This window comes from Epinephelus fuscoguttatus, linkage group LG7 (assembly GCF_011397635.1).
Source record: "Epinephelus fuscoguttatus linkage group LG7, E.fuscoguttatus.final_Chr_v1".
NCBI classification, from domain to species: domain Eukaryota; kingdom Metazoa; phylum Chordata; class Actinopteri; order Perciformes; family Serranidae; genus Epinephelus; species Epinephelus fuscoguttatus.
Window position 1 is genome coordinate 18,308,513 of NC_064758.1, and position 14,361 is coordinate 18,322,873.

The 14,361-nt window shown below is 40.7% G+C and overlaps 1 protein-coding gene across 3 annotated transcripts in view; it reads left to right on the top strand.

Moving 5' to 3' along the window:
• Positions 1 to 14,361, top strand: part of acot7 (acyl-CoA thioesterase 7) — an 86,306-nt gene that overhangs the window by 23,544 nt on the left and 48,401 nt on the right. For 2 of the 3 annotated variants that reach the window (XM_049581967.1, XM_049581965.1), the window contains 4 exons: positions 8,145 to 8,236; positions 8,465 to 8,579; positions 9,362 to 9,376; positions 9,556 to 9,642. In XM_049581967.1, coding sequence (XP_049437924.1) covers positions 8,145 to 8,236; positions 8,465 to 8,579; positions 9,362 to 9,376; positions 9,556 to 9,642 — 309 coding nt within the window. The remainder of the gene's footprint in view (positions 1 to 8,144; positions 8,237 to 8,464; positions 8,580 to 9,361; positions 9,377 to 9,555; positions 9,643 to 14,361) is intronic. The other variant, XM_049581966.1, reaches the window with a different exon arrangement.

Sequence of the window (14,361 nt, forward strand, 5' to 3'; positions counted from 1 at the left end):
ACACACACGCGGATTCTACATGATATACATTCATCCATGTTAGAGAACTGCATGTGCACAGGGACACACACACACACATGCAAGATCTGTAGATGTGAAATTGCCACACAAAGAAAAAACATTGAACATCCATGTGTGAATAACACACACGTGTATGTGCAAAACCACCATTGGGACAAGCACAAATTCCTGCAGAGGTAATGCTTGTATTGCATGTACACTCAGGCATACATTTGCATAAACACAGCATACACAGATTGTGCCCCCTCAACGTGCACACACATGCATAGACAGAGCTGAGAGCAATGCATTGTGGGTTGAGGCTTAAAATAAGCATGACAGTTCCTGTCATGATCCTGGTGGGTCACACAACAGCGCGTACTGAAAGACTGCTCCGTGAACATACACATGCAATATTAAAAACATATATATTGTTTTAGGTTTATATTAAGCTCTGCAGCTCACTGAGCAGAATTATTCATGCTTCTCTGTATTATTCAATCGGCCAGTCATTACCACCCACAGCAGGAGGAATAAGACGTCTAATTTTTATGATGTAACATCTATCAAATATTACTTCTTGAATAAAAGATGTTAAACTAAAAATGATATATACTGGAAGACCTCTAGCAATTACAAACCAGGCCGCTTTGACTTTTGGATGGCACATAACTGAGGTTTGTTACAAGACGGATAACACCTCAACAGATTAAAGGTCATTTTAGTACAAAAGAAAATGATGTAGAAACACTCTGTAGTCGATCAAATGTGGCACAACTTCTTTTGCACAGTTGGACCTCTTGGTTCAGAATTTTAATCTAGAAAAGAGGTGCTTGCTATAAATCAATACTTGGGCCCCATCCCAGTTCTCAGTTTTAGCCTTATCCCTTGTTTTTGAATGCTACCTTGCCCCTTGAAACAGAGTTACAAAGGGTAGTGGTTGAAATCATCCCCTACGAAATGGGACAACCCTTCAAGACAATGATATGTCATCGATAGTTGCTGATGCAGGCATTTATGTAACAAGACATGGAGTGTTGCAGGGCAGTGGAAAAGTGCCATCTTCTAAAGTGGTGCTTTCTCTTGTACAGGCTGCAGGCATCCTCTCGCACTTATCAAGACGTTTGGGATTTGTTCACAACTTGAGTTTCATGCTGCCAGTTGACCAAACAAGTCATCAAAAAACAGAACACTGCTTCATTACCAGGCCACTAGCAGTGCTCTGGAGGCTAATGTTAGCAACCAAGTGGAGCAACTGTGCTGCTGGACTTTAGGTAAATTTTGGGGGTCACATGCCACCAAAGAGGGGAATGCAACGTTGAAATATGGCTAAATGTTGGACTATCATGCACAATGCAGTAATAACTAATAACCTTAGCTAGTTAGTGAGAGAGACATGGGCATACTAGTGATTTATTTTGTTATGCTTGTTATAAAAAAAAGGATCATAATACATCGGAGCAACATTAAATTTAGGTAATACAATGGTTATCATAGTTTTTAAATTTTGATGAACAAAGAAAATACATTCATGGGTTTCATTTGTTCCTCGTACAGCCATCTTGTCAATGATTCCTCATAACCCTGGGTTTAAAGTGTGTCTCTGAAAAACCTTCAATTTGGATGCCATGTAGACCTTTACCCTATGCCACTCCAATGAGGAATCAGGAGAACCTAGCCTGAGTCTAGTCTTGCACAGTTGAAAATATACCATAATGCTTAAAATGAGAATTAAATATTCGTTTTCAGGCACAATGCTTCATCCCAAAACTCCACTCTTGGCATGATTTCATCTACTCTTATCAGCCTGTAACATCCCACAGTGGGCCTGTAAAAGTAATGGAGCTTTGGCTCAGCACAATGGAAAATCTGTGGTTTTGATCATGCGGATCAAGCACTAAGAACGGTCCTTGCTGCACTGTCTCTGAGCCTGGAACATGGTGTTCAGGAAGGAGAAAAGAAAACAAGGTTTTTTTCTGCTCAGGGGAAGAATGAGGGGTAGTGGGCAAGAGTCAAGGGGGAGAGCGGAGGGCTGAACGAGTAAAATACGGCAATAAATCAAGTGAAACTGCTTGAGGTAAAGGAAATGGATGAGGGTGAGGTGCATGGAAAGGAAAAAAGATTGTGGAGAAAGAGAGAAAAGGAGGAGGAAAGAAATGACAAGATGAGAGATTGAAGATCTTAGGGTTGTGTAGACTGGAATTGGGGACGATTCAAAGTCTTTATGAAGAGAGAATGTGTATTTAGGAAATTTCAAGAATGGTATGAAGTAATGATTGATGCCTTAAACTTAGATTAAAGGGGATTGGATGATGCATAAGTAATGCTGAAGGGATATTTCTCCCACCTAAGCGCCCATGTGAACACTCAGATCACCACCCAAAAATGCCCTGATTTATAATTAAATATGACAGAGCATAGCGTTTGGGAATTCAGTGTCCTATTATACAGTTTTAAAAAAGCACAGTCTGCCTGTATGTCTCAGGCTGCTCGACAACAGCTACTGGTGCTGTTTGCTTGTAGTGAAAACCTGATTTGATGGATTTTTGTAAATTTTAGGGTAAACACACCAAACATCAGATTCATTTGATTTGTTTCTGAAGCAGACTTCCAAACTCTTTGACTGTGGTTTCCATTGTAGCTACATTTACATCAGGATATTTTATCACTGCTTAAGTCCTCTCTGTTTGCTGACATTACACTCCTGTAAAATCAGCCAAGTGATGCTAGTTGGATTGTCTCCTGTGTAATATCCTTCCACTCACAAGCAGTTGTCCTCTTGCACATTTATGCACTCAATGCACTGCTGCACCAATACACCATCAATTAAAAAACCCATCACCACTGCCAGGTGCCATTTGTCTCAGCTGTCATCATGACTGCCAGAGTGCCCTTTTCCATTCATTGTTCTAAAGCTGCCATCAGATGAACTTGAAAAATCACGCACGAAGTCACTGCGCCGTGAGCCAGTTTATTGAGCACTGTGCCATATAGTGTGGAAATATGAGTGAGCAGATTTGTGGAGCTTGTGTTCAGGGTGGATGCAGCCAAAACCTTCCTATCCACTAATTCATTAATGCTAACTAAATAAACCAGCTGTCCCTCCTGCCAGCTGAAACATCTCCTTCGTGACTGAATTCAGTTCTCTGTAATCATGATAGAAACCAGCACATGCAATGAACCCATTTCTCAGTGCTGATCAAACGTTTCTTCAACCCTTTTGCAATACAAACACCAAGATGAACTGAATAGAGAAAATGTCTATACATGATGACAGTCCATCAAGTTGCTTTTCCTTTAAAAATGTGCATGATACTGCATTTATAACGAGGAGTAATATGTGCTGTTTTAAGCCACATTACCACCAAACACTTTAGGTATAGTACTCTTACTAATGGTACCTAATCCATATAGATGTGTAGCTAAACCTTAAACCCTGTTTCTGTCAAGCAGTACGGTACAGTTCAGTTCTGTTTGGTGTGTTTTTTTTCCTGTTTCCACTCTGAAAAGTTGAACATGGTACCAATGGACCAGTTGTACCGTCCCATTTTTCACCCCTCTGTTGGGGTACCTAGCGCACTGCAACACTAAACCCCTGAGCCAGACTAGATGCACAAACCTGCTATTTCTAAATATCCCATGGAGAGAGACTCTCACTGCGGCCTGTTTTATTTTGTTCAGAAAATGCTGGCGTGCAGCCTCATTCTGTGGATGATAAACGAGGTGCAGACTTCCCTCAGCGTCACTGCTGATGAGGAAGTACAGCGAGTCCCGGACAGAGCAGTGAGTGACCACAACCCCGCCCACATTTAAGAGTACTGTTTGCAGTCTAGGTACCACGTCTGAAGGGTTACTTTTGGCTTCAAAGGTACCATAGTAAAGTGTTTGGCGGAAACGGGGCTTTAGATCAGTTTAGTGTTTCCACTGCAGATAGTACTCTGAAATGTAGGCTGGGTTTTACCAGATTGTAACATCTGCATCACTGTTCTATCCAGCTCTTGCTGTATTTCCTCATCACTGAAAAAAATCTTTACATGGCGAAGCAGAGAAACATCTACGCCTTGTTGACAGTCCACAGGGTTGCACACTAAAATTTTCAGAACAAAAAAGAACAGGCTTGAGTGTTTAGAGTCTCTGTCGCAGTCAATGGGATTTTCAAAAACAGCAGGTTCGTGCATTGAGTCCTTGTTGAGCAAGAGTGACAGTTCTCTCTTTACCAATCAACGGATTGCAGTGTTTCTAGCTCCACCTGTTAGTATTGGATCAGTGTGAGGTGCCTCAATAGAGGGTGATGAAAAAAAACAGGACAAAATGGATTGGTTTATTTGTACCATCCACAAATTTTGACAATGGAAACGCAAAAACTGGTCTAATGTGTAACAAACAGAACCAAACTGAACCGGATTACTTGGTGGAAATAACACTTTAATAGACACACTGTGAAGGTGCAGTCCAGGCAATGACATGGTCAAACATTGACATTGTCGTCATTTGATGCAGAGGGATTTTAAAATCAAAGCCAGTTCCCTGGTTATATTCTGGTCAAAAAGGTCGTTAGTCGGACTGGGAATGGTTCTTAGCCGGCTGGCTCATTCTAGTGCTTCACCCTCTGTCCCTCTGTCCCTCACTTACTCCTCCTCCTCCTCCTCCTCCTCCTCCTCCTCCTCCCTTCATCCTAAACACAGTTCACTTAAAAGGTCCAGCAGGAGCTAATAATAGACTGGAGTCACTCAGTCTTGGTAGAGTCAAGGATATGTAAATATGCCTTTCTCCTGTGGGCAACTTCCTGGTTGCTGGCATGAGCGGGAGCCAGTGAGAGGAGGAGGAGAGAAGCGCGGTTGGCATGGCAACATGGCCTGGCTGCCTGCACGGTTTTAACTTGGGTGTAAAATGCAAATGTTATTCCCCAAGTGTAGCCTGCCATAAGCCTCTGCTTCCACTCTCTTCTCTCAACTTCATATTTTCTTCTGCAAAGTCTCCATTGATCACATTGCACACAGTAATGTCACAATTCTTTATTTTCATTGCGACTTTATTAGTTATGCACTGTCCAAATTTTATGTCCCTGTAAATGCAGTGCAGTCAGCTTTAAGTTTATTTGGCAAAAGTGAGTATAGTAAAAACATTCACAAAGCAACAATTGAAAAACACCTTCTTCCATAGCATCAAATAAACGAATCTGAATCTGAACAATACACATGAACCCATCAGGTCCATCACATGCTGCAGCCATAAGACAGTGATTTCATTCTAACCTGCTCTAACCTGCTGTCTTTAATCTGTGTGCCTCCCTTGTGTGCCATAACAACACAACCTCAAAATAGCCCCTCTCTCTCTGTTAGTGAATTAAGAGGAAAAAGTGTAAGTAGAATAGAACAGATATCGCTATGGCAACCTCTCTGCCTGATTGCTATGAGATGTGATTTCCACGAGTTTGGTCCTCTGATCTTCTGCTTCTTAACTTTATGTGGGAAGGCAGAGCTAATGCCTCCAATGTTTCATGTACTACATGTATATAAAGTGTATGTACATGGAGGCATATTGAAATATCAGACCATAAAGCAGCTCTTCACAGGAAGAAGCATTCATGTTGTTATGACTTCTTTGTAGAAGCCCATTAATCCTTATTTCTATGGCCAAGAGACATATATAACCAGGTTTGTGTTCCTGAGGGTAAGTTCACTCAGCAGGTTACTTTAGGTTTGGTGTCCAGTTGATGGAAAGGCAACGTGTCTGTGTTGAACTACACCACACCAACCAAATAGGATATGCTGCAGCATCCCCAAGTAACACAAAAAGAAGATAGGCTTAACTTTCACTTGATCAGGTGATCAGGTAACTTATTTAACATCTGTTGAAAAACTAGTTTGGCGTTGGCATCCTGAAGCACGGTGCACAGTTGGTATGACAATGACGCCATCAGCAGGTGTCAATTTAACAACTCAGTGCTAGAGTTGACCACATGGGGCAAATACACCAACCACACAGTCTAATAAAATACTTCTTTATAGCAAGAAATTAAACCAGACTATTTAAATATTTGGCTCTTACACACATTTTTCACTCACTGATGATAGGATGGACTTGTTTGGGGATTCACAGGAGAGGAATATTTCAGGGATAAAATGTTAAAGTATCAGCACTTACTTCCAACATTTTCTAAGATATTTAATACAAAATTACAATGTGATACTTTAAGTGTCTAATATCTACAAATATTTAAACAAGTAAAATACTCAAATAATAAAAAATACCGTAATATTGAGCATTATTTATCAAAGGTGTGGACTAGTCGTATAACTTGAACTCAAGTCAGACTCTTGTCACAACTTTGATAACTAAAGATTTAACTTGACAAATTCAGAAAAGACTTGCAACTTAACTTGGAATTTAACACTAGTGACTTGTGACTTCGATTGGACTTGGGGCATTTTTTCTTGAAAATACTTGATACCTACCTTAAAAAGTATGATCTTTAACAGTGTCACATGTTAATTTTTTCTCCTTCATTTCCTGAATCAACTAACATTAACAACACGTAACCCTTTGAAACCAGGAGCAACATCACTTTTCTTGTTCTGCTTGCCGACGCCTTTCACAAGTATTTAAATCTTGAACCTTGAGCAAATAGGTACGATTTCTTTTAAAAAACGTGGGAAAAAAGGCAATGATTTAGAGGATTATATATTTTTTTTTAAAAAAGTAGGGAAAAAAGAAAAAACGCTAGGGAAAAACTGTATTTATAATTATTATTGTCGTACATGTTAAGATTATGCTGTAGAATTATTATAATTTTTAAGCATTCTTTCCAGGTCATTTTCTGTCTGTCTGTCTGCCTGTCTGTCTGTCTAAAAAAAAATTTTTTTTTGTTTTTAAATTCTCTGACTAATTTATTGCTTTTTTGGGGGGTCATTTTGGATTCTTTTGTTGTTCATTGCATTTTTCTCATGTTTTTAAAGGAAATGAAGCCAATTTGCTCAGGTTTCAAAGGGTTCATTTTCAAGATCCATTATGTTTGAACCAATCTGACAGCATTCAGTGTTACAGGAGAGAACCACGAGGAATTAATGTTACTTACCAATTGAAAAAAATGATACCAGAGATAATTTCGCTCGTGTACACAACTGCACAATGCTCAACAAAAATGGATTAATATATTGTTATGTTGCTGAAATGGAAATACATTTGGTGAAGAGCGCATTATGACTTGTTTAAGACTGGAAATTTGTAATTTAGGACTTGAGACTTGTCTTGCATGACTTGAGACTTGAGTGCAAAAAAATACATGTGACAAAACAATGACTCACCACCTCTGTTATTTACTGACCTCAGGAACTTTTTTTTTTAATCATGTATATCTGGTCACTTTGCCCAAATATTAGCTCATACGTCATGCATAAAACATTCCCAGGATTTCAGCAGTTTCATCCGACACATGTTTGTGTCGGCCCAAATAAAGTTTGAGTATGAAATATGGCCATTTTTAGTAAGAAACACTCAAAGATACACGTTATTTTTCAGTTATCATCTTCTCATACTTTCACCTATACCTCAAACAAATCTTTTAGTCATCACAGAAGACAACAAAACCAACCAAACTGCGCTCATGTGTGTCTGTATGTTTTGACACATTATGTGTCCACTGCCACAGATGAATATTTGTGCGGAGAATTAAATAAGTGAATCATCATTGTATTTCATCCATTTTATTATCACAACATGAAAATGCAGAAGGTCAAGATTTAAGGATTATGCTAAACCTTGCACTAACCGAGGAGCCGTGTTTAGTGAATGTGAGTTTGTGTTCTGAATAGACGTGGATGATTGTCTTTGAAAGGAGTCGTCATTTGTTTTCTGCTCCTTTGTCTGCAGCAGAAAGGCTAATCTTTAGGCAGCGCCACTGGGTTTATTAAAAACTGGATAGGCTTTTATTGGGCTGTTAATAAGAGGGTCTGTTTTGACACCAGCCATTTCAAATCTTTTGCACCATTGTTGTTTCATTTAAAAGACATGTCAAAACTCGTCGCTTATTGGTTTATTGGCCCAAAACACTGTAGATTGTGTCAGTTAATTTGGTGGAAGAAAGCTGTAAAACTCCTCACTGACATTTTCCTCGGAATTCAACCTTTTTTCTGTGACTGCAGGTGCCAAAAAGCTGGCCAACAAGGCAGCGCTGTGGTACGTCCCCTGCTCCCTGCAGAATGTCGACAAGATCATGGATGTGCCGCCCATCAAGGTACATGGAAACTTAGCTGCTCTGACCTTCATGGACCGAAGTTTGGCATTTTACCTGTCTGCTTCTCTCTGTCTCTTATCAGACTCTCTCCCTCATTTTTAACTGTGTGAAAAGTCAATTTTGATTGTGTCTTGAATATCACTGTGATAAACTTTACTCACACTCTGTGCACCAATGCAAAGACAGGTATTTGTGCACATGTTCAAACAGTATATGCTCTGTCTGTAGTACGCCAGTGAAGAACAAGAGGAGCAGGGCAGAAAGCGCTATGAAGCCCAGAAGATGGAAAGACTGGAGACCAAAGCAAGGATTGAGGAGATGGTGCCGCCTACACCCAAACCAGGTAACATGCTGCACTAAAGGCCTGAAATCAAATCCTGACATTAACAGAAGTCTGAGGTGTACATAATGACTGTGTTCCCACGTGGACTGAAAGACGCTGCAAATATCAGCAGATATTCTTGTCTGTTATGACTGATGTTAACGACATCGAAAGTGTCAGAATGGTTTAACCTGCAAATGCTGCAACACCTCCACTTAACACAGAGGCACTGCACAGACGTATTTGAGTCTGAATTAATATCCATTTTTTTTTGTTGTAAATGTGCAGGAATTTAAGTAGGTGTTGCAGAAGAACATTCGGGGACACAAAATACAGGACGCCATGTTCTGTGTCGATATTTCCATCGCTGTACCTTTTACAGCTCAGTGCTGTGATAATAAACTGCAGCATGAAGCCAAAAGCAAATATTTTTTTCAGTGTTAGACATTTTATTTTGGCTGGCTCTGATACTGGGCTGATTTGGACTGTCATATAGGGTAGATTTTTTTGTTACACTGTGAAACAACTATTTAGTTGGAAATGTTTTTTTTAAATACTGAAGCAAAATAATGTCGACTGCCTGTAGAGTAGGTGAAGAATCCCCCCCTCACTTTGAGTAATTGTGCTATGCATTATGCACTATTGCTAACGTGTGCCTTCACTAAATATTACTGTACACATACTGGACACTCAAGAGAGAACTTCCAGTTTAGTTAAATGACTGTTAAGTAGATCAAAGGTACATATTTGCTGTGTTAATGTATGACTAATTCTGTAATTTTGTCATGTTCAATCAACCGCAGAGGATCCGCCCAAAGGTATGTTCACTTCTCTGTAGGCTTCATCTCAGTACAGTGACTTTAGCGAGGCAGCATACAGAAGCATGTCTGTGTTGGTTTGCTTGGACAAAATATACACTAGCAAGTTTTTCGACGCAAAAACTGCAATTTTTTTCTCATCTATTTGTTGTGTGTTTGTTTGTGCTTTTGCATCACAGAACAACACTCCGTTAGTTTCAGCCAGTCCAGTCTGATCCATTTGGTGGGCCCTTCTGACTGCACGCTGCACAACTACGTACATGGCGGTGAGTCCAAGTGCTTATTTTAACTTTTAAGATTGATTAGGTGGACAGTTGACTTTCTGTCTTAAGGTAAAAAAGTTGCAGAACCAATTCCAGCGTCTGTCTGTAACATGTTGCTGATAAAATAAGGGCCATTAAATTCTTTTGATATATGTGGTGAATGAAATCACTGCCTGCAGTGTGAAGAAGGTCACTTATGAAGTCAACCCCACTGAGAGTTCACACCCAACTCTCTGCAGCTTTAATAACATTTTAGCCACTTTTAGGTCATTGTTTTGGTCACCAAACACAGTATGGTTGAGTTTTGTGTAGCGCTGTCATGATGATTAAATTTCAGTTGACGATAAATTGCCTTACAAATAATTGCGACGCGAAATGATGCCATTGTCGGCAAAGTAGTGTCAGTTAATCTCCATATGGTTTGCTGAAACAATTGCTTTGGTGCACACAGATTTACTTTAAATAGCTTGTTCTAAAACTGTTGTTCAGGCCGACTTAATATAACAAACATGTGGTTCAAGGCGGTTAAAGGGGGTTTGATATTATTGCAACAGGGAAACACTAAGCCAATGTTCTCTGTGCCAGACCATAGTTGGGACAGGGAAGACTTTGTTTAGCCTCCAGGCCCAGCATTGATGCTAACTTCAGGGTCAACCCCCTTCACTGTACTCAGCAGTTGGGAAGCAGGACAGCAAGGAGAAGCAAGGAGCTGCAGCACTCATAGACAAACTGAAGCCTACACTGTACATTTACTACCACTCCACAACTTTACTTTCAGTTACCTTTCTGCTCTGATCACCAGTATCTGTCTGCTTTGAGTGCATTCAACATCACTATCGCTCCCTCTTGCTCAACCCATGCTATTCTTATGACATCATGTTTCCATCCAAATGTTTTTATGTGAATTCTCTTATTTGACAAGCTGAGTGGAAGCGACAACTCCATCATAACTTTCTCCAGAACTGTCAAACACACTGCTGCACCTGTAAGGGAGACTCTCCACTATAAATCAAGTGAGCCGTGACTGGCACCTCTCTGTTATTATCTTGCTTCAGAAAGCAATAATACAACAATACATTACAGTCTCATACACTGTGAGCTGAAACTGAAAAACTTGCCCAGCAGCTCTTTGCTTCCATGTCTTTTTTTCTTACATTAGAGCCTTGTGCTCAGGTAGACACTTTATTTACTGAGCTGATGCAAATGTACCTAATGTACTTTCTTTTTGTTGATTTTGTTGATTATTCAATATGATTGTGGTCAGCTCTGTTAATCACAATCAGGTGATTATGTTATAATTGCGATAGGCCAAGTGTCGTGGCTCTCACCATCGCTCTGTAAAACCAGCCGTTGCCAGACCAGACAACTTCAGACAAGCTGAGTATACACTTCCTGCTCAATGTGAAAAGCTGAGGGAGCTGAGATAAACCAGTGACTTGTGAAGAAAGTCTGACGTCTAGCAGCTGAATGCCCAGATATGTTTCTCAGTAAAACCAGAGCTAAAGGGCCAGTGAGTCCTGGACTAACATTAATCTGAATCCAGCTGTATTCTTAAGTTGGTCTGTGCCTGCTTGATGTGAAAGTATATACGTCTTTTTTAACAGATTGATAAGCCAACGGTTTCCCAGGGCTGTGTGTCTGTGAGTTTGTTCTGGAGTTTTTCTGCCCCTTGGTGGTCAAAATAACCTAATTCAACTTTCACCACTGACCAAAGTGTTCTAAAACAACAGGGAGTGGTTTATGTTTTTTCCCCGAAATATTATCTATAATGCAGCAAGGGGTGCATGAAAGCCTGCACGCTAACAGAAGAGGATAGAAGTCATCCACTAAATTAATTGGACCGCTGTGTCTGCATTTACCTTTTCATGGCAGAGGCCACAGACGGACAACCTTTTGTACTCTCTGTTAGCAGACAACACAGACTGATGCTTTCACTTGTATACGTGTCTGTGTAGGGAAGCCGCATTGCAGCAAGCTCGCGGAAAATATAAAGTAGATGTTGATGATGGCTACATACATATATGTGTGTGTGTTCCTTACACAACATAGTGGCTGATCCTGCTTTAATCCCCTGAAAATGTAAATGTTGCACACCCACCCATGTGTGTAGCTTAAAGGAAGCTATGTAAAGAAATAAACATCTAATCAACTGACTTCACTGACGTACACAGCAGTAAACTTTATTTTCATATTCCTGTCAAAGTATAAAGATCAATGCAAAGTAAAGTTTTACAGCTGTTTTATTTAAAGTTCAAATGTACTAACACACTGTGTGATTGATCAGCTGCTGACAGAGCTCAGTGTTTCCAAGTCGCCCTCTGCCACTACGTATCTGGTATCTGTCAGATTTCTGTGTCACTCTCATACGTGTAAAACAAAGAGCTCATGAAAAGAAGTGCGGTTTAGTTTTCAAAGCAGGGACATATCTGACCATCCATGTCCTCAGTACAGTATGGAAATCCTACGGGAAATGGATGAGACAGAGACGCTCAAAACATAGAACATACAGTCATATGTTGAAAGACACAGAGGGTCGGGAGGAAGGAGAGAGATTTATAGGAGAAGAAGAAGAGATATATACGTAGAAGTTGAGGTATGGAAAGATAGAATGGGACGAGTAAAGAAACATTCACACACTCACATATGCAGTACACGTTTACATCCATCTATTCCACCTTCAGCAGTTTTGCCTATGAATTGCCGACAAGGTTCCTTCCAGTTTTATAGCCTCCGGCATGAACCCCCAGACTGTACTTTTGGTACAGCGTGTCCTGTGGCAACACAGCGGAGGCACAGAAGAAGAAATACTGCTGAATTTAATCCAAAGTGAAACGTCCTTGAGGAAGAATTTTGTGGCTTTTAGTGCTTATGTTCTCCTAAGTGAATGGATGAGTGAATGGTTGTTCGGTTCAGAAATGTCTCACCGTTTTTTTGGGAGCGAGTGTGAGTACTTGGGGGTTGTGGTGAGTGATTGTTCTGTATATGTGTGTGCACTGTTGCATTTTGAAATAACTGCTCGGGTGCGTACTTGCATTGACAGCACTCTGTGCGGTTATGAGCATGGCTGTAATGGTGAAGAGCAGAATGACAAGGACAAAGCAGGAAATAGACAACTAGAGCAACAAATGGAATATAGAAGGTCTTCGTAACAGGAAATTTATGATGCCGTTTCCAATTCTGTGCTTCGCTGACAAGCTAGATGACTCGGAGGCTTAAATTGTTCCTCTATGACTCGTCTTTTGACCTCGTTAAAATTCTGACTGGAATTCTGACTGGGCATGTTCAAGCATCTTCAAGCAGAAAAGCTATTTTTATTATTTGGCAGTGCATTCAAAAAGGCATTTTGAGGCCCATTGCTTGCAAAAAGTGAAAATGCTTCGTCTGCATGCATTCACAGAAGCCCTTCAACTGAAAAACTGTATGCACATTAAAATATATTGTCATTTTTTGCAAGCAAGAAGCCTCATGTAGTCTTGTTGTTTTCCCTTTTTCCCCACTAGATTGGATCCAGATTCCTGAAAACAAAAGTTTGAAAAAAAGTGCCATAGAAACAATGGCCATGAAAGCACAGAACATACAGTACAGCAACAAAGATTAAAAGCAAGATAAACAACTAATTTAATGAGCGTGTATCCAGATTTGATGGCTCAGCCACCCGTAACCAAAGACCTGGTTTATCTAATGTCCCAAACAACATAAAAAAGCAAACCCTCACTGGAACCCACTCTGGCTGCATCTGTAACAAATCCAACATTTTATCAGTGCAGAACAGATGCTTTTTATCGGCCGAGGTATATTGTTTCTGGCAGTGGACTCCTGCCTCATACTGCCATTTCTATCGAGGTCAGCTATGTAAAGAGGCCATCAGAGAGACACCAGATAGTGAGGAGGAAAAGCAGACGAGAGACGCTGACTGAGAACGAGAGGCAGTGTGAACAGGACAGGACAGCAGGACGGGAGGAGGAGGGAGCAAGGCGGGACAGATAAGTGTCGCACGCGTCATGGTTGCCTTTTTAATTTGGCGAGCTCGCTGAGAAATCTGTCCAATTAAAAAACAAATGTGGAACAAGCATGCAGGTCATTTAGAATACACACACACACACACACACACACACACACACACACCACTGCTCTCTATCTGTGCATGCCATTGCTCATTAGGCAATGTTCCCTGTTGTTCGCTGCTGCTGCGGCTGCTTTCACTACACTTATTTTGTTTACATAACTGAGTCAGGTCAGGCAGCCAGGATGCTTGTTCCGCTCTCTCTCTCTTACTGTGTCTTACTCTCACTCGCTCCCCCTTCTCTATATACTCTCGTTGGAGAAAAGCTAACTAACTTCCACGCATCAATGCTGAGTGCTCACTTACTGTATGTTTCCGCTTTTGTGGTGTGTTAAAGTGGCCTACTTAGGGGCGTCGGTGGCTTAGTGGTAGAGCAGGCGCCCCATGTACAAGGCTGTTGCCGCAGAGGCCCGGGTTCGACTCCAGCCTGTGGCCCTGCATGTCACTCCCTCTCTCTCCCCCCTACACACTTGTCTGTCCTATACATTAATGGCTAAAAAGCCCCAAAAAATATCTTTAAAAAAACAAAAAAATGGCCTACTAAGCTGAAGCCCAAGGAGACATAAACCACATGCACAAACACATCAACACTCCGGATCACACATGCATGTGTATTCATATTGTAAACAGGCACAGTGGATGCATAACGCACCCTGCAA